Source organism: Tamandua tetradactyla, chromosome 8 (assembly GCF_023851605.1).
Source record: "Tamandua tetradactyla isolate mTamTet1 chromosome 8, mTamTet1.pri, whole genome shotgun sequence".
In the NCBI taxonomy this organism is placed as follows: Eukaryota; Metazoa; Chordata; class Mammalia; order Pilosa; family Myrmecophagidae; genus Tamandua; species Tamandua tetradactyla.
In genome coordinates this window covers 89,611,015-89,636,646 of record NC_135334.1, presented here as the reverse complement: position 1 = coordinate 89,636,646, position 25,632 = coordinate 89,611,015, and the positions used below count along the sequence as shown (strand labels likewise).

The 25,632-nt window shown below is 36.8% G+C and overlaps 1 protein-coding gene across 3 annotated transcripts in view; it reads left to right on the top strand.

Moving 5' to 3' along the window:
• The window catches only part of RRAS2 (RAS related 2), a 137,171-nt gene extending 119,243 nt beyond the window's left edge, over nucleotides 1–17,928 (top strand). For all 3 annotated transcript variants that reach the window (XM_077114065.1, XM_077114064.1, XM_077114066.1), the window contains exons 5-6: nucleotides 14,679–14,797; nucleotides 16,404–17,928. In XM_077114065.1, the coding sequence (XP_076970180.1) occupies nucleotides 14,679–14,797; nucleotides 16,404–16,491 (207 nt within the window). In that variant the 3' untranslated portion in view covers nucleotides 16,492–17,928. The remainder of the gene's footprint in view (nucleotides 1–14,678; nucleotides 14,798–16,403) is intronic.
• Nucleotides 17,929–25,632: the final 7,704 nt, after the last annotated feature.

Genomic DNA, 25,632 nt, shown 5'->3' with positions numbered 1-25,632 from the left:
GTTGCTGTTCTCAGTCTTTTCTAATATTAGAAACACATTTATATGTAGTTGGGTCTGGGCAGTGGCACAGTAGGTAAGCAGTTTGTCGTGGGTATAGGGGGTTCTCCTTATCTCATGCTAACTTCTGCCTTAACCCCAAGTGCTTCCTACCCTGATTGTAGAAATAGATTTTTCTCTAACCTTTCCATGTTGGTAATGCTGGCAGAGGAATAGGTGGAGACCTAGGTGGGGTGGGGATCTCCTGTAGGGTAGGTACAGTGGCAGAGTTGGGGTAGGAGGGGGATGTATTCCCATTAGTACCAAAGAGCCCTGCCGTGATTAGCTGTGGGCAGGAGTCTTTACGAGCTATCTTTAAATCATCTCTTTATGGTGAAGCTTACCAGGATCTGCTATGCACTTTCCCTCTGTTTGCAGATATTCAAAATATTGTGGCACTTTGGCTTTGTTCATGTATATCATAGGATTACAGTTTTCATGTAATTTTTTTTTATAGAATTAGTAAATCCTTGGGGTAAAACAAAAAACAGTGAGAAATGCTATAGGGAATTTCTGTCACCTTATATGCACTGTTAATTAGCTTATATTGAGTTCCTCTATATTTATTTCTTTACCTAAACTGTATACATAGGCCTAAATTGAGTATATGTTGAAAAGCTCAAATATGTGTACCCAAGGAAGGAAAGTAAGTGGCTCAAATCAGATTGCTTAACTTTTTTGCTCATTCATAGAGATTCTAACTCTGAAAGATAGGCCTGAAGGAGAATTTTAGTCCTCCGTATATTTCGTCTTCTTGTCTCTTTTCTGGGTTCTTCTGCTCTGGGTGCCCCATCTCCTTCACACCTGTGCTCAGCCCTTTTGGCTGTTCTCATTTAAATTCGTGACCTCTAACATGAAGTGTGCCTTTAGCGATGACTGCATGGCATACATTTCCTTAGTCCATTTATTTCTCACTTGTTTGAATGGCCGGCTCGGACTTTCTCATTCTTCTTAAACCTACAACACTTTCTCTCCCTCCCTTACTGAGAGGTGACCATGAGTGAACAGTCCCTGTTTGAGAAATTCCCACTTGTTCCCACTTCTACATCTGCTAACCTAAGTGCACCTGGGCCCCATCGAGTCTGCCTTCTACCGCTCACACCTGCCTACCGTTGGCCTCTCCACTCAGGCACTGGAGCCCATTCTTTCTCATGGGCATCACCCCAGCAGTTGTTCCATTTCTCTCCTATATAATCAGACTTTTCCTCTCAGCTGGGTTATTCCCATCAGCATACAATAGGTTACACTGTCTTTCATCTTTAAAGCAAAAATAACAATAGTAAGGAATCTTTTTCTTAATCTCACATTCCCCTCTGGGTACCCTTTTTCTTTTCTTTGATAGTAAAACCATTTAAAAGCATTGTGTATAGTTGCTCTAATTTCTTTCCTGCTTATTCTGACTTCAGGCATTCAGTGTTAGTCAAGGGCACCACTTATGTAAATGTTGGTAACATTTGACACAGGTGATCACACTCTCCTTTTTGGAACACTTACTTTACCTAGCTTCTGGTACACCATTCCTTAATCCTTCTCTTTTCTCCTCAGTGTCCTTTACTGGGTCCTACTCATCTTTTCTCTGCGTATTAAGGTGTCCTAGGGCTTAATATTAACTGTAAAGACTGTAAGACTGTAAACTTAATAGTATACAGTCCTCTAGGCTCTGCATACACAAAGGCAAATATGACTTACCTTTTCGCCTTGAGGGACATGCTCAAGATGCATTTGAAATTGAGAGACTAAACTAAAAGTTTTCACCTTTAAAAAAAATCTCTTCAGATTTAAAGGGAACATATTGTAACGTCTTGTTGAAACACTTAATTATTCCACCAACTCAGCCTGGCTAGGGAAGGCATAGGTACCCCAGAAAAATGTCTCCCCTGTTAAGAGATGCTTACCTTTTGGTCATTTCTTTAGGTGCTAAGTCAGTAACCAGCTTGGTTTACTTCTCAGTTGCTGACCTAGCTTGTTTTTTTCTGATTTTGTCTTAGACTTCATGCTTTGGACTTTCTCTAGTTTCCAACATGTTTTCTCCCCTTGTTCTTTAAGGTTATGGGCTCCTGAGTTTCTGAACTGCATTGGGAAGGTGAGATTAGTCAGAAGAGGTTTTCCCTGCTTCTTTTTGGCGTCCATATCTCTGAGGACTTGCCTCTTTCACTCATCTATCCACCCATCAAATATTTGTCTAACACTTTTTCCTAGGCACTAATGACAGAAAAGTAGACAAAACAAATTCACTGAAGTTTACAATTAATTAAGAGATCTGTGGAACTTTGGTTATATAGTGTTATCATATACCTACCTCCTTAGAGTTATAATGATTGTTTTGTTTATCCTGTCAAAGGTGTAGAAAGAAAAGTATGTAAATGACCTGCTAGCCCATGCTAAACTGTAAAAGTAGGTGCATATGACAACACATTGATTCTGAAATTCCACACAGCTATGTGGGTCTTGGACTGCAGACTTTATATTTGAGTTCAGGTGTCTTGTCCTCGACTCAATCCTGTCTGGAACCAGTTTCCGCAAACAACTGTTTTTCCTTTATTATTTTTACCAGTTTGTTGTCATCCTTCCCTCCCTGGCCTCCATTAGCTTCCTTTCTCCTTTGCCCCTTGTTAGGTGTTTCAGAATTGCTCATGAGAAAGGAACCCATTGCCCTTAAAATAGATACCTAAGTGCCCCGGTCCTCCTGTGTGTCAGTGCCTTGACCCCAGTATGCCCCTGGATCCTCCTCTTAGGGAAAAGAACACCAACACCCCACCATAGAGTAAGCATCTTCCAGCCTTATCTGTTTGTGCCTCATCTGCCGCTAAAAGATTTGTAAACCATTGAATGTAAGTACCACGAAGGCTCAGTTTTGGCTGGTCGGTTTTGTTCATGTTTATACTTAGCACATAGAACAAAGATATATACTTAATGAATACTTGTCGAATGACTGAATCAAACCCTGGTATTAATATGTAATTTTTGTCTACATAATAGGTTTTTTTTGGGGGGGGGTGGAGGTGGGATGGTCCTGCTTCTTTAAACTTGACAAACCCTTTATTAATATTGCAAATATAGTATATTCTTAATAAACCCAGTTTGTTCAGTACAAATTCTCTCATCACTCCTGTTTTGCTCTTTTCTATTTGTAAATATATAGTACTAGATAAGGTTATATTATCTTGTGGATTTCTACTAATACTCAATTGTGCCTTTGAACCGAGTCTCCCTTAGAGATTCCCAAATGTGGTCTATAGATGGAGTTGCATCAGACTCACCCTGGTAGTTTGAAACAAAACATTGCTGGGTAGGGCTCAGACTTACCAAACCCGAATATCTAAGAGATATGACTTAGTAGTTGATATATTTATGAATTTCTCTGGATTGGGGAACTTGTAGAAAGCAGTGATTTGGGTAGTTTTCTATCTTCTGTTGACTTCTGGCTTCACAGAAGACTTTGTTCCATGTGATGCCTTTATTCTTTTTAAAGAGGTTTTATTGAGATCATCACATACCATAGAATCCATCCAAAGTGTACAACCAGTGGCTTTTAGTGTAATCAGAGTTGTGCATTCATCACCACAATCAATTTTAGAACATTTTCATTACCCCGAAAAGAAAATCCCCATATCCCTTAGCAATTATCTCTCAACCCCTCTGTCCTTACCCAGCCCTACATAACTAATCAAATTCTGTCTCTATAGACTTATTTATATTTATATTTTATACAAATGGAATCATACAATATGTAGTGCTTTGTGTCTAGTTTCTTTCCCTTAGCATAATTTTTAAAAAATTATAATTATCATTTTTTTAAATTAGAGGAATTGTAGGTTTACATATAAATAAAATGTATTAAAAAAATCAGTGTTCCCTTTTACCCCCTTATTGTTGACACTTTACACTGGTGTAGTGCTTTTGTTACAATTGGTGAAAGAATAGAACAGAATAAAATATTACTGTTAATTGCAGTCCATGCTTTACACTAGGCGTATTTTTCCATATACCACCCTATTAGTAGCACCTTGTAATAGTGATGTGCATGTGTTACAGTTCATGAAAGAACATTCTTATATTTGCACTATTAGCCATGGTCATTGTTTACAACTGAGTTTGCTGTTTTATCTTCTTTCCTTATAGTAATATAGAAGACCTAGAACTTCCCCTTTCGACTACATTTACAAACATTATTCGGAGCTGTTAATTACATTCACAGTAATGTGCTACCGTCACCGCTATCCATTTCCAAATGTTTACAAGCAACCTAAATAGAGATTTTGTACAAATTAAGCTTCAGCTCCCCATTGTCCAACTCCTTCTTTCTCCTGGTAACCTATTTTCTAGATCCTAACTCTATGAGTTTGCTTGTTATTGTTCATTCATTTCAGTGAGATCATAAAAATATTTGTTTTTATGTGTCTGGCTCATTTCACTCCATATAATGTCCTCGGGGTTCATCCATGTTTGTCATATGCATCAGGACTTCATTCCTTCTTACAGCTGAATAATATTCTGTATATATATATATATCATGGATTGTATACATCACATTTTGTGTATGTGTATGTATGGTATGCTTACACCACATTTTGTTTATCTTTTCATTGGTTGATGGATACTTGGGTTGCTTCCATCTTTTGGCAATTGTGAATAATGTCACTATGTACATCAGTGGGCAAATGTCTGTTTGAGTCCTGCTTTCAGTTCCTGAGTATATACCTAGTAGGGGAATTTCTAGATCATGTGGCAGTTCAATACTTAGCTTCCTAAGGAACTGCCAAACTATTTTCCATAGTGGCTGCACCATTTTACATTCCCATCAGCAGTGAATACATGTTCCTATTTTTCTGCATCCTCTCCAGTGCTTGCAGTTTTTTGTTTTTGTAGTAGTGACCATTTAATAGGTATGAATGATATATTATTGTAGTTTTGATTTGCATTTCCCTAATTTTTAGTGATGCTGAGCATCTTTTATGTGTTTTTTAGTCATTTGCATTTTCTCTTTGGAAAAATGTCTGTTCCAAGTCTTTCACCTATTTAAATTGGGTTGTCTTTGTTTTTGCTTGGGCAGGTACCAGGAATCGAACCCGGGTCTCTGGCATGGCAGGCGAGAATTCTGCCACTGAACCACCGTTGCACCGCCCTGGGTTGTTTGTCTTTTTATTGTTATGTTATAGGGTTTTTTTAAATATATTCTAGATACTGAATCCAAACAAGTGGGTTCAAATGTTTTTTCCCATTTAACTTTCTTGATAAAATTCTTTGAACCACCGAAGTATTCAGTTTTGAGGAGGCCCTATTTATCTATTTTTTTTCTTTCATTTGTTGTGCTTTACGTGTAAAGTCTAAGAAACCATTGCCTACCACAATATTGTGATGATGCTTCCCTATGTTTTCTTCTAGGAGTTTTATGGTCCTGGCTCTTATATTTAGATCTTTGATCCATTTTGAGTTAATTTTTATGTAAGGTGTGAGATAGGAACCCTCTTTCATTCTTTTAGATATAGATATCCAGTTTTCCCAACACCATTTGTTGAAAAGAATATTCTGTTCCAGTTGGGTGGACTTGGTAGTCTTGTCAAAAATCAATTGGCCATAGAAATGAGGGACTATTTATGAACTCTCAGTTTGGTTCCATTGGTCACTATGTCTATCCTTACGCCACTACCATGCTGTTTTGACTCTGTTGCTTTGTAATATCCGTTAAAGTCAGAAAGTGTGAGTTCTCCAACCTCATTCTTCTTTTTCAAGATGTTTTTGGCTGTTCAGAATCTCTTGCCCTTCCAAATAAATTTGATAATTGGCTTTTCCATTTCTACAAAGTAGGCTGTTAGAATTTTTTTTTTCAATTCTTTATTTTTTTCTTAAGCCAGGTAGGTTATTATAATTTTGACACTTGCACAACCCAACAGCAAACACCTTCCATTCACCTAACCCACACCCACATCTTTTAGTTTCAGAGTGTAATGATAACCAGATTATTCTATAAGACAGTGGTTCTCAAGCTTGACTGCATATTGGAATGATGGGGAATAAATACTGTTTGTCAAGCTCTGAGACCAGGAAGGCTGTTGGAATTTTGACTGTATTTGTGTTGAGTGTATGAATCAGTTTGGCTAGAATTGATATCTTAATGATATTTAGTGTTCTAATCTATGAACATGGAATGTCCTTTTGTTTATTTAGGTCTTTTTAAAATTTCTTTTAGCAGTATTTTATAGTTTTCTGTGTACAATTCCTTTACATCCTTGGTTAAATTTATTATGTTCTATTTGCTTTTTTTTAGTTGTAATTATAAAGGAAATTTTTTTCTTCATTTCCTCCTCAGATTGCTCATTACTGGTGTGTAGAAACATTATTTTAGTTCCTCCAGGTAAACAGTTAATTCCCTGATTTTTGCTCTTTCTTTTCTTTTTATTTGCATGGGCAGGCACTGGGAATCGAACCTGGGTCTCTGGCACGGCAGGCGAGAATTCTGCCAATGAGCCACTGTCGCACTGCCCTTTCTTCTTTTTTAATATAAGCATTTAGGCAATAAATTTCTCTCTCAGCACCGCCTTTGCTGCATCCCATACCTTTTGATATATTGTGTTTTCATTTTCATTTGCCTCAAGATGTTTAGTGATTTCTCTTGTAATTTATTCCTTGACCCACTGGCTGTTTAAGAGTGTGTTGTTTAGTCTCCATTTATCTGTGATTGAAGACCGTGTTATTGATTTCCAACTTCATTCCTGTGTGATCTGAGAAAGTGTTTTGTATAATTTCAGTTTTTTAAAATTTATTGAGACTTGCTTTGTGAACCAGCATGTAGTTTATCCTAGACAGTGATCAGTGAGCAGTTGAGAAAAATGTGTACCTTTTGTGGGGTATAATGTTCTAAAAATGTCTGTTGAGTTCATTTATTGCACTATTCAACATCTCTTGTTTCCTTATTGATCTTTTGTTTAGATATACTATCCATTGATGAGAGTGATGTATTGAAGTCTCCAACTATTAATGTAGAGGCATCTGCTTCTCCCTTCAGTGTCATTAATGTGTGCCTCATGTATTTTGGGGTATTCTGGCTCAGTGCATAAATATTTATGATTGTTATGTCTTCTTGATGAATTGTCCCTTTTATTAATATATAAGGTCCTTCTTTGTCTCTTTTGTTTTACATTTGACATCTAATTTGATATTAGCATAGCTACCCCTGCTCTTTTCTGGTAGTTGTTTGTGTGAAATATCTTTTTGCAGTCTTTCGATGTATTTTTGTCCTTGGGTCTAAAGTGAATCTCTTGTACATAACATATAGATAGGTCCTGTTTTTTTAATCCACTCTGCCAGTCTATGTCTTTTGATTTAATCCATTAAATTTAATGTTATTACTGACATTACATTAATACTGTTATTAAAGACAGTATTTCTAAGATTTTGTCTTTTGGATTTTATAGGTCATGTATTATCTTTTTCTCTCTCTTTTTATCCTTTCTCCTGCCTTTTCTTATCTTCTGGTAGTGTTTCCGTTAGCATTTCTTACAGAGCAGATCTTTTGTTAACAAACTCAGTGTCTTTTTGTCTGAGAACATTTGGGGGGGGGTAGGGTGGAGGGGGAGTGCATGGGCTGGGAATCTAATCTGGGTCTCCTGCATGGCAGGCGACCATTCTACTATTGAACCACCCATGTACCCCTCCCTCATTTTTTTTCTTTTTTTGTTTTTCGTTTTTTATTATGAAAAATAACATATACAACAAAGCAATAAATTTCAAAGTATACCATGACAATTAGTTATAGAACAGATTTCAGAGTTTGGTATGGGTTACAATTCTACAATTTTAGGTTTTTCATTTTGGCTGGTCCAAGATACTGGAGACTAAAGGAAATATCAGTATAATGATTTAGGAATCATGCTTATTTGTTGAATCCTATCTTCTGTTTTATAATTCTACCTTCTCCTTTGATCTTTTTAAAAAATATATATTTTTTAATTGTTACATATTATATATTCACATGCCATGTAATCATCCAAAGTGTATAATCAGTGGTTCACAATATCATCATATGTCTGTGCATTTATCATCACACTGATTTTTTTTTCTTTTTTGTGAAAAATAACATATTTTCAAAAGAGCAATAAATTTCAAAGCATATCATGACAATTGGTTGTAGACTAGATTTCAGAGTTTGGTATGGGTTACAGTTCCACAATTTTAGGTTTTTACTTCTAGCAGCTCTAAGATACTGGAGACTAAAAGAATATCAATATAATGATTCAGCAATCATACTCAATTTGTTAAACCCTACCTTCTCTGTATAACTCCACCATCGCCTTTGATCTTTCTCCTACTCTTAAGGGGCATTTGGGCTATGTCTATTCTGGCTTTTTCACATTGGAAGGGACTGTCAAGAATATGGGTTAGAGGGATGGAACTAGTTGATGCTCTGGGGAGGCTGGCCCCTCTGCATTTCAGGACTTATCTGGTTCAGGGACCTATTTGGACATTGTACGTTTCTGGAAAGTTGCCCTAGTGCATAGCACCTTTATAGAATCTTATATAATACCCCAGATGTTCTTTAGGATTCAGCAGTAATGTTTTTTGTTGGGGTTTGGCAAGTTATAACAGATAGCAATGTCCAACTGAAGCTTACGTAAGAGTGACCTCCAAAGTAGCCTCTCAACTCTATTTGAACTCTCTCAGCTACTGCTACTTTGTTACACTTCTTCTACCCCTTTTGGTCAGAATGGCATTGTTGATTCCATGGTGCCAGGCCCAGGAAGAGAGTGTAATCAGTATCAAATTTCCTGAGGATGAGACCCAACAGGTATCAGATTTTCTTGTGAAGTGTCTAGACTCTATGCTTTGCCTATCCTGCCCAGCAGGTGGTGCGTGTCAGCCTGCAGCTTCCCACCAGCATAAAGTGATTGTTCCTTTAATTCTCAGCAGACCCTGTCCCTGCCAGAGGTGTGGTTGAAACAGAGACTGAAGTAGAAGGTGGGCTTATTCTGTTTCTGTTTTTTAGCCCATGGGGTCTGATCTAATGTCTCTAAATGAGGGCAGCCACTTGAGCTGGGCTTGCTTCCCTTTTGTTGGAGAAGATAAGCCCTTTAGGGAATTGTCTCCCCCACTTAACCTATTATTTTGTTACTGAGACCTATCTTAACTCTGCTATTTGCCTGGATCCTGCTGACAATTGAAAATGCCTGAGGCTTCCTTTAATGAGCTACTTAGAATTTTTTAGGAAAAATAAAAAGAAGAAAGCCCTTTTCGTAGAACCAGTCCCGAGACCCCAACATTTACCAATCAAGAGCTGGAGCTGGTACTGGGTTCTTTGTGCCCCACTTCTTTGGGCATAGCTCCTTTCCAGTACTCTGAGCTTGGCCATCTTCAAAAGTCTCTGTCTTTATTCTTTTTTATATCATTTCATTTTATTTTTTTGTGTCACCCCTACCTCTTCTCTCCTTGGAGAGACCCCAGGGTTCCTTTCCTGCTTGCTCTGGGTTTATTTGTACCTGGAGCTTGTATTCAACAATCCAGATTTGTTTAGTAAAACTTCAGTTGGGGCTTGACTGCATATCTTCCCTTGTTCTCAGTAAAGACTGCTTGAAGATACGCCCTTGAGGGAATTTTCTCCTTCATATGACTAGTTAACTTTTTCTTGTAGACATACCTTAATTCCACCCTTACTTGGGACAGTGCAGAAGCATGAGAATGCCCATAGTTCTATCTAAACTCATCAGTAAATACAGATACCTACACATCAGCAAAAAATTACAAACCGTACTAGAAACAGGAAGATATGGTCCAGATAAAGGAACCAATTAAAACCTCAGAGGAGACAGAATTTGGGGCAACTAATCAAGATGCTCAAACAATTCTCCTAATCAGTTCAAGGAGAAGGAGGAAAATATGGCTAAAGACACAAAAAATATTAAAAAGACACTGGGTGAGCATAGAGAACAATTTGAAAGTATGAAAAGAAACATTCCACAAATTATGGAATGAAAGACATAATAGAAGAAACTGAAAATACACTACAGACATGCAACAACAAATTTGAGCAAGCAGAAGAAAGTATCAGTGAATGAGAAGGTAGGGCAATTAAAGTCTTATTGATAGGAGAAAAGAATGGAAATGTTGGTATAAACTTTTACTGACCTTGATTCATAGAAGACAGTGATTTGAAACCATATTTAAGAAAATATCAAAAATGAAACACATAAGCAACCTTAGCAGTGGCATTGTTTTATTATTTAGATTTCTTACTTTGTATAAAGATAGATAATTTACCTTTCCTCTCTAGCCAGATTGGTACATTTTTGAGGAATAGTTGAGCAGAAAGACTAATGCAAAACCATTAAGGACATATATTTTCCTCCCAGATACAACTTATATTAGAAAAGTAAGTAATTTGGTGAGGTTGACTTGCTTCTTTTACTTTTCTTCCTATATTAGTTTTTTCCTCCTTTGTGATGTACTTATTTGAATACTCATACTCTATTTACTTGACATTTTATTTAGTTAAATGCTATATACTTGTCTATGGTCTGGATATACTAAGACAAATCTGCCTTATTCCCTAGCCACAAAGGACATTCTATAATAACAGGAGAAAGAGAAAACAAAACCAAAACTATAGTGTAGAATGTTGAGTTCTGTCAGTGGTTAACCTAGGGTGTAATGGGAGCTCTGAGAAAGTATTTCTAAATAGCATTAGAACTAAGGGGAAGTTTTTGCTTGCTTAAGTCTTGAAGGATTAGTAAGAATTGGTTGAATGAAACAAAATAAGAGTATAGGGTTAGGAGAGAAGGGATGACATCCTGAGAAGGAGGCAAAACTTGAAAGGACTGCAAGGCAAGGTGGACACATTCATACTTATAGTTAGAAAGTTCAGCAGCCTTCTGTCCATAACTTATAGAACAAATAGAAGGAAAATCAGTATGGAAAGAGATGATTTAACACTATCAAACATTCTTTCCAATAAAAACAGAATACAAATTCTTCTCAAATGCACATGGGTCATAAAACATGTCTCAATAAATTTAAAATGATTCTAGCCATACAAACTATGTGTCCTATTGTTTTAGTTTCCTAGCTGCTAAAACAAATACCATAGAATGAGTTGGCTTAAAAATAGGAGCTTATTGGCTGGAAGGCTTGCTTTCTCCTGCCGTGGGTATCTTCTGGCTAGCTGGCAGTCTCTGGGGTTCCTTGAGTTTTCCATCACATCACAATGCACAGGACGATCAATGTCTTCATTCTCTTTCAAGTTCTTGTTGACTTCAAGCTGTTCCCTGTGGCTTCTTTGTTTCATTTTGCCTATTAAGGACTCCAGTAACCTGGATGAAAGGCCATCCTGATTTAGTTGGGCCACACCTTAGCTGAAGTAACATCTTGAGAATCTCTTGTGTATAGTGGGTCCACACCCACCAGAATGCAGACGAAGACCAAGAGCACATCCATACTGGGGAACTCAGGTCGGTCCTCCAACTGACCATAGTGGAATTTAATTGGAAATCAGTAACAGAAAGATATCCGGGCAATCTCCAAGTACTGTGAAACTAGATAGCATACTTCTAACCCTTGGGTCAAAGAAAAAATCAAAAGGGAAATTGCAAAGTGCTATATGAAGTGAATTAAAATACAACATATGAAAGTTTGTGGGATTCTATTAAAGTTTATATAGAGAAATTTGAAGCACTAAATGGCTATATTAGAAAAGAAAAAAAGTTCTTAATTCAGTGACCTTAGCTTCTACTTTAAGAAACTAGTTGAAAAGAAAAAGAACAAATTAAAACCATTGTAAGAAGAAGAAGGAAAATAATAAAAAGAATGGAAACCAATGAAACTGAAAATAGAAAAGCCATAGAAGAAATAAATAAAAACAAAAACTGGCTCCTAAGATCAGATTGACAAATCTCTACTCAGACTGATCAGGGAAAAGAACAAACAAAAATCAAGAGAAAAGAGCTAATTTACCAATACCAGGATTGAGAAAGGTACCATCATTTCAGATCGGATAGATCTTAAAAACATAAAGAAATACTGTAAACAACTTTATGCCACCAAATTCAACAAGCGAGACAAAATGGACAAATTCCTTGAAAGACAAACTACCAAAGCTCACTCAAGAAGAAATAGATATCTAAGAAATGATGAATATGCAACTATGTGATGATATTAAGAATTACTGATTGTATATGTAGAATGGAATGATATCTTAATGTTTTGTTTGTTGTTAATTTTTTTAATTAATAAAAAAAAGAAGAAATAGCCTGAATATCTATAAAATAAATAGAATTTGTAGTTCTAAAAACCTTTCCTTAAAGAAAGTGTCAGCCCAGATAGATTCAGAAATACTACCAATTCTACACAACTGTTCTGGAAAATTAAAGAGAAAATTCTTTCCAACTCATTGTGTGAGACCATCATTACTCTGAGACCAAAACCAGCCAGATGCATTATTAGAAAGGAAAACTGTAGTCCAGTATATCTCAGGAACCATAGATGTAAAAATTCTTAACAAAATTTTAGTAAATAGAATTTAACAATTTGTAAAATGCACAATACACAGCCTCACTCAAGTAGGCTTTATTCCAGGAAACAATGTTGGTTTAACATTAAAAAATCAGTCCATGTAATTTGCCATGTTGACAGACCAAAAAGGAAAGAAACCACGATCATCTCAATAGATGTAGACAATAAATTTGATGAAATCCAACATCCTTTCCTGATGAAAACTCTTCAGAAACTAGGAATAGAAGGGAACTTTCTTAACTTGACAGTGAACATCCAGAAAAATAGTGAAAGACTAAATGCTTTCTCCCGAAGATCAGAAATGAGTCAAAGGATGTCCCTCTCACAACTTCTATCTGTTCTTGTATTGGAGGCATCCACATCAGAAAGGAAAAAAATAAAACTGTCTTTCTTTGCAAATTATGTGATCATTTATGTAGAAAAGCCTGTGGTATTTACAAAGGAGTGCTTAGAGTCATAGGTTTAGCATGCTTGTAGGGAATAAGAAATATACAAAATTATGGTCCTATTTTCATGGAAAAATTGTTCATCATTGAAAAAGACTGGAAGAATGTAGTTCTCTGTGGGTGATAGGTTCCTAAATCTTATCCTTTCTGTCTCTCTGTATTTTCTAAATTTTTGCAACTGTTTACTTTTATGTTAATGACAGCAAAAAAGTCATTTTTTTTTAATGACAGCAAAAAAGTCATTCAAAAGTATAATTTTTCTTTTTTAATTGTGAAAAATGACATGTACAAAAAAAGTAATGTATTTCAAAGCACACTGCCACAATTACTTATATAGCAGATTTCAGAGTTTAGTAGGGGTTATAGTTACATAATTTTACTTTTTTCCTTCTAGCTGCTCCAAGACAGTGGAAACTAAAAGAAATATCATTATAATGATTCAGCAGTCATACTCATTTGTTAAATACTATCTTCTCTGTTATGACTTCCCCTTCTTCTTTGATCTTTCTCTCAATATTTAGTGGTGTTTGGGCTATACCCATTCTGACCTTTTCATGTTGGAAAGGGCTATCAATGATATGGGATGAGGGGATGGAACTAGTTGATGTTCTGCAGATACTGGCCCCTCTGGGTTTCAGGACTTACCTGGCCTGGGAACCTAACTGGAGGTTATAAGTTTCTGGAAAATAATCATAGTGCATGGAACCTTTGTAGAATCTTAGATAAAGCCCTAGGTGTTGTTTTTAGCAAAGTTACTATTTTTAAAACCTTACTATATAAGCGTAAATGTAATGTAGTTTATTAATTTTAGGTAAATATCACTATTCAAGACCTTTTACATTTAAAATATGTGAGGTATTATTAAATGAATATTTTCTTGTTCTGACATTTTATGTGTCAGTCTTGTATGGCACTCTTCTCGCCTCCCTTCCTTCATCTCCAATTGTAAGGCACTGTAAGTGTCTGAGATCCTAATTATCCGTTTACCCCATGGCTTCTGAGACTTGTCCTTTCCATTCTCATCTCTTGCCATTTTTTCCCCTTTGCTTGTTGTATTCCAGTCGTTCTAGGCTTTTTTAGTCCCTAGAACTTGCAAAGCTCATTACCCCTCATGGCCTTCATGCGTGCTATTTCCTCTGTAAGGCATGCTCCCCTATCCACCCTTGGATAGCTCCACACTTTTTATTTAGTTATTAGTTGAAGTAACACTTCTTCACAGAACCTTTCTCTGACCTTTCATATACTTTGTACTTATCCTTCCCAGAATTTATCACTGTCTTATTTAGTACTTTTTGTACAGTCCTTAGAATGAAATCCCTATGAGGGCAGGGGCCTTTCTGCCTTGTTTGCCTGGCTGCACACCCTACCCCTACTTTTAGGCATTAAAGAAATTAGTTTGAATGAACAGAAATGTGGTAAATGTGTTACCACCAATTGGAAGATACAGCCTTTGCATTTTTATAAGAGCTTTGCTACATGAAACTAGGCCTGGTAGTGTTTCCATCACATGTGTATTCTGAGTGTTTTGCTGAGGTGGGCTTGATTTTTGTGTTGACCTGTTCTCTCTGCTGGTTCATGTTCTGATAAAGCAGTTTGGCTTCCTGTTGGGTAAACAACACTGTTGTGTGGTTGAGGATGAGATAGAGTAAATCTGGTTGTTAACACTGTACCTCAACTACAACTCTTCTGGAATTTCAGGTCACACAGGAAGAAGGACAGCAGTTAGCACGGCAACTTAAGGTAACATACATGGAAGCTTCAGCGAAGATTAGGATGAATGTAGATCAAGCTTTCCATGAACTTGTCCGGGTTATAAGGTAAGCAAAACACATTCTAGAAGTTTCTTTCAATTGATTGAATTTGAACAGGTATCAAACTGTGCGCTTATAGACAATTAACTGAGGGGGAAAAATGCCTTTAAATATTTTCAGTAGGAAAGAGGAAGAGGAGTTAATACAAATTGTGTGTTAAAAATTTTAATTGACTATTCTTGGCACTTTCTATGTTGAAATCTAATTTAGTTATATTGAAGTAGAAAGTACACACAGGGACTTTGAAAACTGTAAGTGCAGCTTCCAAAGATGGCAGTGGTACGATGATAGCAGCTAACATTTGACTAGGGGTAATCTGTGCCAACTACTGGGCCAAGTGCTTTTCCTGCTTTACTACATTCAGTCCCTACCACCACCTGATAAGCTAAATACTTTTTAAAATCCCAATATTTAGATGAGAAAGCTGAAGTACAGAGTGGTTAAATAACTTGCTCAGGGGTTAGACATATTAAATGCAAAGCTGGGACTGGAATCCACATCTCTCTGATTCCATAACCTGCACTGCTAGCCTTGCTGTTTGCCCAGCGCCTCCCAGAGCAGGGGCTAGTCAGACCAGAGAGACTCAGCAACCCCACCAGGCCTGAAATACAATATCCCAGACTAAGAATTTTCTGTTGATTGACCTAGGAACTCAGAATGTGTTAATGGGTTCAGAAAGTTTGAAGTGATGAGTGAGATCAGCTGCGGTTATTATTCATGTTTATATGTGAGTAAGGTCACGCTGCTTTAGTGAGAGGGGCTTGCTTTGATTATTTTAAGTTTTGGTGGCCTGATTGCTACTTTATCGTCTGCTCTCTAGGTCTATTGGGTTTCTCTGCTAATTAGATAGTTTGACAGTTATGTGACGATGGGATCTTGTTTATTGTGACTCTAAGGCGAATTGATCTGAGCTGTGGGCTTCTTGGACCCTTGGACCCTTCTTGGGCCTCTTGTCAGGACATTTTTTTTTAATGAAGGTTAAAGGTTTTTGTTTTCAGTAGTTTGTTAAAAATCACAGCTCCATTATAGTATTAACTGATGAACCAGTACCTTCTGAAAATAATTATTGCTTCCTCTTTAAATATTTGTCCTTGACTTAGATACTCAGAATCTGTCCATATCCATCAAGTGAGAAAGTAGATCGAGGGGCTTTTTTTTTTTCTTTAATGCCAGGCATTATTTAGAAGATCATCTTTAATCCTCATAGCAACTGCTTTTATTATTCCTTTTTAAAAAACCAAGTCTCAGGAAAGTCAACGAACTTGTCTGATAATGACTTGCAGCTAGGAAGTGACAGAACAGGGCATAAGATTGTGCTTGCCTCATGAGGGTAATTTTATTTTATACTTGGGTAATGGATGGTCAGTATCTCTTCTGATTCAGGACTTGCCCGTTTAAGTAACTCAGACACCTCTGCTTATGCTGGTGTTGAAGCATTTGAGTTTCTTCATTTTGTCTTCGTCTTTTCTTTTTTCTCTTGCTATTTCCTTTGATTCCCTAGTTGACGTTTAATGTTGAAAAGCCTGTGTACTTAAATAAAACTTGTCCGAAACGCACCTGCATTTGTAATACCAGGAAGACAATTATATTTGGATTTTTTTTTATCTTCCAGGAAATTTCAAGAGCAGGAATGTCCTCCTTCACCGGAACCAACAGGGAAAGAAAAAGACAAGAAAGGCTGCCATTGTGTCATTTTCTAAGAATCCCATGAATTTTAGCTACCAACTGCCAGGAAAAGTCCTCATCTTCTCTTTCTCTCCTTCCAGTTTACATCTTGTTGGTACTTTTTTTAGCCTTAGACAAGCAAGTCTGACAAATGATCACCATATTAGCCTTAGACCAAGAAGCTGGCTAATCCTTTCCGTGAAGATGCTATGGTCATTTCAAGACAGATTCAAAGGAAACACTAAGGCTGCTTCTAAGATTATTTGATTCCTTTAAAACATATATCTATATACATGGATACATTTTTAAGGACTTACATTTGAATAGGGATGAATCAGTTTTGGAACCCAAGCTGTTTGCCAAGCTGAAGTCTTAGGTCGTGAAATAATTTTTGACTTCTAAAATCATACTGCTTACTGTTACTCTAAATTGAAGCTTAGTTTTTTTTAAATGTGAATTTTTGCCCATTTTTAACAAATTTGATGTCAGCTTTAGTTAACCTTAGATACTCTGAATTGAATCTACAAAAGCAAGACATCTCAGACCTTAACTGATGCTACAGCTTTGTTTTCTAGTGGTCAAAATATCAAAATATCTGTTGTATTTATGGATTCAAAACCGCTTCTAAAGCCTTTGTTATTACTCCTACTCTCAAAGATGGTAACAGTCTATGTGGCCAAATTATTTGGGTTCATTTTGGACTTAAGCATTTCATTGTTCTTAGTTTTTTAATTTAACTCTTTTCACAGCCAATGTTGAGGGTAGAAATAAATAATTTGTTCGTCTTCCTTTCTAAGTGTTTCTGGATAAGGGATTAAAAAAAAAAACCTAAAACTTTTTTGGTTTGATGTAATGTAAAATATGGAATTGATCTTTCCAGGGTCAGAGATGATTAATGTTTTTGCTATATACTTTTATACATTATTTTCTTATCAAACTAGTTAACAAGTATTTTTATATGTTTGTAAGCAAATATGCTTTCACAGCATACCTTGTGTATATGTAAAGATAAGTATTTAATTCTCACTGTTCACTTTTAACTGACAAAGAAAAAGAAAAGTGGAAGCTACGGAAACTGTGGTAAAACTTTACCTGCTGTTTTGGACCTGGTTGTACCCACCGTTGGCCAGTCACATACCTGCTCAATAAAGCTTCCCAGTAGAGTACAACTTACAGGATGAGAATCTGAAATCACTTTCAATATCCCTTACTACATATTGACTGTTATATCAAGTATTAAATGTAAAACTTTTGATTGACAATTAGTATAACTGTGGATGACTTCTAATTTTGTTTTTAATTCTGTGGATTGTGTTTTAAACAATTCCGAAGTATGTTTCCTGATTTTGAGATACTAAGTGGTATTGCACAGTTGTCACTTTATTGAATGTGTACAACAGTCCTATGAAGTTTATAAAGCGTACCCTTGTATAGCTTCAGGTGCTAGAATTAAAGTTGATCTGTTATGACAAGTTGATGTTTGAGTTCTTACTTTGGTGGTTTGTTGGGGGAAGGACTGTTGGGAGAAACTTATTTTACTAACTCGGTGCCTTTTCCCCAGCATTGTGTTAGAGTTTGAGTCTAAAAATCAATATTGATTGTTTTGCAGGTGAACTAAAAATGAAATGGCTTGGTGTTCTTGGTGATTTCTTGAATGTTTCCTTAATCAGTACCTCTTAAATTTTTTCTGTGACATGCTCCTGACAGAAACCCAACTCTAGAAGAGAGAGGATGATGAATATATACACATATACGCATCTGGGGATGAGGCCTAAAATAGCTGAGGTGAGGGATATAGTAAATTTATTTGAGAACTAAGAAAAATAATAATTTACTTTATATTTCTATACATATACAATATATATATACAATAATATAATTGCTTTAATATAGAATTGTCTTTCCTTTCAAGTCTTACAGTAAAATTGCTTCTTAGCAAGATATTACATATATACTGTGTTTTTTGATACCCATAACATGGTCACATACATTAGTAGTACTTTCAATTGAAAAAGCACAGGCTTAAGTTTATTTATTATGGATAACTTTAGATAACAAGAAACTGTCTACATGACATCCATATTTAATAGGAAGACCTTCATTTTATTTTGCACAGATTATTTGTAGCAGAACAGCCTAAAAGTCAAGTTTTATTATCTCAGGTTCCTTCTTTTTCTCTCTGTACTTCATTTTGGATAGTGTGTGTTACTATATCTTCGAGTTCATTAACCTTTTCTTCTGCAGTTGTTTAATCTGCTATTATACCATCCAGTGAATTTTTTATTTCAGATATTTTAGTGTTTTTCCTAGATGCTTTAGTTATCTTTTTTATCTCCTCTTTTTCTCCTCATATGCTCATATTTTCCTCTAAACTAGCCCTTCTCAACTAGTTTCCCAGAAAATTGAGCCTTAAAGTCTTTAGATAACCATTGTGTGTAATGAATTAACTCCTGTCCTGTGCATCTGGAATGGCACTATCTATGTACTGTCCTTGGGAGACTTGAAAAAAAGCTCAAATAATTTTTTTAAAAAGAGTGCTTACTTCTTCACAGAATGCTGGTTGAGAAAGAATGCTTTAAGTATTTGAACACGAGCAAGACTGCTTTAAATTTTTAAATAGCTATTTTAACATCTTTGTCTACTGACCCTTTCATCTCTTAGCATTTCTTGATTTATTTCTATTTATTGATTTTCCCTAGCTGTGGGTCACATTTTTCTGCTTTTTTGCATGTCTAGTAAGTTTTAATTGGATGCTGCACATCGTGTATTTTGCTGTTGTGTGTCCGAATTTTGTTGTCTTCCTCTAAAGAGTGTTGGGCTTTGTTCTAGTAGTCATTTCATTTACTTGTAGTTCAGTTTGATCCTTTCAAGGCTTGTTTTTAAGCTTAATACAGTTTCAAGTAGCCTTTTTCCCAAGATAGTTGAGGTCTACTACTAAGCTGTGGCCCTTCTGGGTTTCTATTGAGCTCTCTGAATGATCAATGAGAACTTTCCACTTTGGCTGTGGAAATTCAAATAATTCCTACCTCCATGCTGAGCTCTGAGCACCTGTTCAACTCACAGCTTCCAGCTCATTCTTTGCCCAGCTTTCTTAAGTTTCACCCTATATATGTGCATCTTAATATTCAAACTCACTGACCCTGTACATATTTTTGGTGCTTTTTTTCTTTGTAACTCCTTTTTTTTTTTCACATGGGCAGGCATCGGGAATCGAACCCAGGTCCTCGGGCATGGCAGGAAAGCATTCTTACCTGCTCAGCCACCGTGGCCCGCCCTCTTTGTAACTTCTTCATCTCCAGAACTTTGCCCTCCAGTTGAAAGTTGCCTCAAAACCCCTGATCTCAAAGATCTGTCTTTTCAACTCAGAAACCTTTATGCCCTGCTTGAGATCCCCTCTGCCGTTTGGAATATTCCTCCAGGCAGAAAGCCAAATCTTAAGGTTTGCCTATTTGATTCCGTTCCATTAGAAATTGTAGTGTTCTAGACTGCCTGGTGCGGACTGCCTGGTGTCCAGTATTTGAAAACAGTTGTGTCACATATTTAGGCCAGGCTTTTGGTTGTCTAAAGTGGGAGGGTAAATCTAGTTCCTGTTTCTCTATCATGGTTTGTTGTATAATAAAGAATTTGTCTGGCTTTTGTCTGGCTCCTCAATGGGGTGAACTCTAAAAGCCTGGGGATATACACATGGAACAGTTAGGAGTGTCTTTTGTTGTTAATTGTGGTCTCCCCACCAATAATTAATGCTAATGAAATGAGTCTGAGTAGAACCAGCCACAACTTTTAGTTTTTGGGGGGCCAGGCTGGCCACTCTAGAAAGTCTAGTCATGTGCTTAGAAGGTTGGGGCTTTAATCCTCCACCTCCTGAGAGGGAAGAAGGGTGAAAATGAATTCAACCATGTGGATATTGATTCAGTCAATCATGCCTCCATCCAGAAGCCCTAGTAAAAGCTCTGGGTACTGAACCCTGGGCGAGTTTCGTTCATTGGTAATACATGTCGATGTGCCACAGGATTACGTGTCCTGACTTCACGGGGAAAGAACACCAGTGCCTTTGTGTTTGAGATCTTCCCAGAACTTTCCCTATGTGTTGCTTCTTTTGGCTCTTTATTTGTATCCTTGTTTGCTATAATAAAACTAATCATACGCACTGTGCTTTCCAAGTTCTGAGTTGTTCTAGGGGATTATCAAACTTGAGGCATTAGTGGGAACTTTTCGATTTGTAGCCAGTTGATCAGAAGTGAGGGCTGGCCCTTGGACCTCCTGGAACTTCGAAGTCGGTCTTGAAGTCCACTTACTGCAAGTTGTTAGTGTCGCATTGTATTGCATGGCTGGAAGCAGAAGTCCTTCCTGTTTTTTTTTTTATCATACAATCAGAATGTCTTGGAACTCAATCTCTGACTTGTAATTTTTTCTCACAAAGGGTGGCCAATTCCATTGGCATGAATAATCCTTCCCTGTGTAGCCATGTTTTCTACATAGCAGGGGTTGGCAAACTTTTTCTATAAAGGGTCAGATAGTAAATATCATCTTGGGCTTTGTAAGCCAGCTACTCAAGTCTGCCATTAGAGCACTGACACCACTATAAACAATATATAAACAAATGAATGTGGCTGTGTGCTGGTTTGGAGATGTTACATACCCCACAAAGGCCATGTTCTGTTAATCCATCCCTGTCAGGGGACACCTATTATGGGTGGGGCCTTTTGGTTCAAGTGAGATGTGACCCAGCCCATTCCAGGTGGATTTTAATCCCATTTTATGAGAATAAAAGACTGTAAAAGCCCAGAGAGTTTTGAAATGCCCTGGGAGAAACAAGCAAGGGCCCACTGGAGCTGAGAGAGAGTCATTCAAATGAAAACCCAGGAGAGAAGGACCAGCAGACATTGCCACATGCCTTCCCATGTGACAGAGGAACCCTGGATGCCAGCAGCCTTTCCTCAGAGAAGGTATCTTCCTCTTGATGCCTTAATTTGGACATTTTCATGACTTCAGAATTGTAAATTTTCCCATTTCTGGTATATTGCCTTCTGGCAGCTTTAGGAGACTGAAACAGACTGTATTCTAATAAGCTTTATTTGTGAACACTGAAATGTGAATTTCCTATAATTTTCACTTGATATGAAATAGTCTGTTAATCTTTTTTCCCAATCATTTAAACATATAAAAACCATCTTTAGCAATATTTCAGAATTGGACATTATTATGCCCTTATTAAAATAATTGTTGCTTTGATGATTCTTTAAATTTGGGACTCAGAGTTTTATGTTACAGATTGATCCCTTTATCATTTGACTTAAAATTTGATGTTACAAGGTTGTATGTACTTAAGATTTAGCCTCTTCCTCTTCTAATTTTTCATCACCAACTTGATTTGTTTGAATTCTAATTAATTATTTTCCTATTATACATAATATTCCCAATAAACATAAATAGGAGATGATGACCATGTGGTCACTTTCAAACTCTTATCACTTGGCCACTTAAGGGCATTTAACTATTTAACAAGTGACTGCTTGTGAAGTTTCAAAGTACTTTTTAATGTAAAAGGTATTTGGATTAAAAAACGATTGAGCATATTTCTTTGTGCAAAGCCCTATTAGGTGTTTCAGAGAAATGGATAAATGTGGAACTTTTCCTCCCTACAGGTTACTCAGTGTTTAGTGGAAGAAAATTAAGAGTGACTAAAGGTTGGGGCCCTATGGTTGAAGGCAGAGTGTGTGAGGCTCGCCAAAAGCACTGTCAGGTCCAGTGGAAGGGATGGTATATTCCTCCTGGGAAACTGGGGTGTCCTGGGATTGGAAGTTTTTGTCTAAAAAGATCCTAAGTACAATGGGAAAAAATGATAAACCAGACTAGGGCTGGATTCTAGAATACTTTAAATAGGATAGTCATTCTGTACATAATGGTAAGTAGTGAAGGATTCTGAACAAGGAGTGACTGGATCTGCTCTAGTGGATGTGTGAAAGGCAGAGAAGTGTAGAGATTTAAGGCAGGGTGGTCAGATAAGAGGTTAGCGGAATCATAGAATCTGTCCCCTGTCCATTTTCTCTACTGTGTTTCTCCAAGCCCCTTTTATATCACACTCACATTACTATGACAGTATCTGAGATTGTTTTTCTTTTGCTCCTACCAAGCCACTATTTTCAGTGTAGCCAGAGAGATTTATTTAGAACATAGACTGTTACACTGCTGCTTAAAATCTGCCACGATCTCAATACACTTGGACTAATATCTAAATTCTTTACTGTAGAATACAATGAAAGCCCCTTGCAGCATCCATTATCTTCATTTCTATTCTAGCTGATTGGCTTTCTAACACCCGTAGAACAAATCAAGTATTTTCCAAATCAGTTGCTTCACTCAACTATTCCAGTTAGCCATTTTCAACCTTTAAGTCTTGGCTTAAATGCCACTGCCTCAAGGTATCATCTTTGACCACTCATTCTAATATCACTCTGTCCTATGAATGTACTTAATGATATTTATCTGTGATTATTTTGTTTTTCTTGTCTGACCCCCACTCTAATATCATGAACTCTGAGGGCAGAACCATGTCTGTTGTATTTACAGTTTTACCCAAATTGCCTGACCTGCAGACCGTGCAGAAAAAAACATTTGATGAATGAATGGTTTCAGTGAAAGATGAAGGCCTGAACTGCAGTAATATGAGGGGAAAGTAACTGAAGATTAGAGGTATATCCAAGAGATGTGTGATTCTCTTAATGCATTGTCTCTGGGTGACCAGGAAGGCAGTGGTGCTGTCAAATTCAAGTAAGGAGCATAGACAGCTCTCTAGTGATGAAAATACATGATTTTTATGGTTTATAGCAGTTACCTACAGGGTTAGACTTGGAGGTATTTGGAAATGGGGATTGGAACTCATAAGAGAGCATAGGATTAGGAGTACAGATTTTGAATTTATCTACTTTGAACTAATGATGAAGTGGGAGCAGATAATATATATTAGATGGTACATATGTTCAAGAGATGGGCCAAGGGTAAAATTCTGGGAGGGAAACTCACATTTGGGTAGAAAATTAAGAGGCAGCAATATCCAAGAGAAGCAAGTATCCAGAAGTTTCTGGAGAGGAGAATCCAGAGATCGCATTATCAGAGAACCAAGGGTCGTAAAAATCATTGAATGCTGTGCAGAAGATGGGGGAGTAAGAGGCAGAAATATTTGTTTAGGGGATTGTTGATGACTTTGAGAGTTTTTGTTCCAGTGATCTGGTCATGAAAATCAAACTATAGTGGATTACGATATGACTAGAAAATAAGAAAGTAGAGGAAGTGAGTGTGGGCTACAATTTAGAGAAATTCTGTGCAAAAGCCTGGAGGGATTAATTGTTTAATAGGAGTAAGGAAAGGAGCCAGTGCAAGGCACTTAACCATAGACATAAGTAAATCTGGAACTAGATGTTTGCCACATGGATACGTAAGCGGTTGAGAGATTTAAGGAGCCTGGGGTTTGCAGGCTGGCTTCTCTGTTGTAAGTGAGGATGGTGTAATACAGCTCTTCTGGAACAATTGTTGGTGAAGGGCTGGTGTGGTTTTTTTTTGTTTTTTTTTTTGTTTGTTTCTTTAATCTCTAAATGTGCACTGACACTTTTTTACTAAATGTAATTAAAAATGAATTACCAGAAAAATCATCATGCTCTTGAATGTCCTGGCACCATCGAATTACTTATAAACATTTCTAAATGCTTGCTTTCAATCTCTGGCTTGTTACTGATTTCAATAGCTGGGTGGCATTCGTCTGCAGAGCACACTTTGAGTAGCACTAGAGTAGTGGGCCAGGGCATTTTTCACAAGTGGCCCCTCTGTCTTCCCTGACAGGTTAGTAAATTCCAGATCACCCAGTATGACCTGGATTCCAATGTTAGGGCTTTCAGAAGTCTCCTGGTGTTGTAAATGAGTCAGTTGACTTGAATGAGATGTTTACCTTTTTCCCTTCTGCTAATACTTAAAATTATACAAGGTAAAGGAAACTGCTTAAACATGTAATTGCTTAACTTATGAGAACTATTACAAATGAATTTTAAAGCCAAGAAATAGTTAAGAACATATTCTGGATTTTAGGAAGAATTTAGAGAAATATGAGAAAATGTTGGTGAAGGCTATTCTATTTTATGACGTTATGAATATTATGAACGTGAAGTGACAAGAGTCTGGAATTGCATTTTGCTCTGATACAGCTTTGCAAAACTTGCACCGGTATATTTTATTTGTCAGGACTTTTTCAGTTATAAGAAATGCATCTCAAGCCAGCAGGCATTTATTAATTTATGAGCAAGAGAGGGACAGTAGGGTAGAAGTGGCTTTGCATGATTTTCCTATATCAGAATAGCATTGGGATTCACTGCCAAAGAGAGACCGGCTGAACTGTGGAAGTGGGGGTAGAGAAGTCCTTTAGTATTAGAAAGCTTGTGTCAAAGACTGAACCCATAAAAGGTAAAATAACTGGCCCAGGCTTTCTCAGCTATTCAGTGGTGCAGCAGGAATTTGAACCCAGGTTACCCATGTTTAACCATTGCACAGTTTCTGCCTCTACATCTAAAGAATGTCACAAAGCTTTTTGAACCAATAAGGAACTCAATTATTTAAATTTGAGATTTTAGTACAGATCTTTTGCACTCATATTTCAAAAGATTTAAATTGAAGAATCATCTTCAAGCTAATTAGCACTCAGCTGCTATTTATAGTTTTTTACACATCTCACTTGGATTAATTTACTCTCTCTAAAAGGATTAATTTACTTTTATTCATTCTCTTTGGGCAATGTGAAGAAGAAATGAATCATTTTTATTACCAAAATTAATAGCATCAAATAACAAAACTAATGGAAATGCCTTTGTCTTCCTTAATTCTGCATTAAAACAAGGGATTAAACTTTGGTGTTTAGTCTTGTTTGAACAAAAATGTCTATTTTTGGAAAGAACATCCTTAGTACACTTTAATATCTAACTTCTTTGCCACAAACAATTCTATGTAGTGAACTTCCAAAGATGTGCACTTTATTCCAGGTCAGATTCCATTATAAAAAGCTCTGGAAAGGCCAGGTTCCGTTTTCTCCTCCCTTGCCCTCTCTTTTCTCCTCTCCTCTACCCTCCAAAACATGTGGGTGACTAGTTTCTGGAGAAATGCTGAACTGTCAGAATATGCAGTGTGCCTTTACT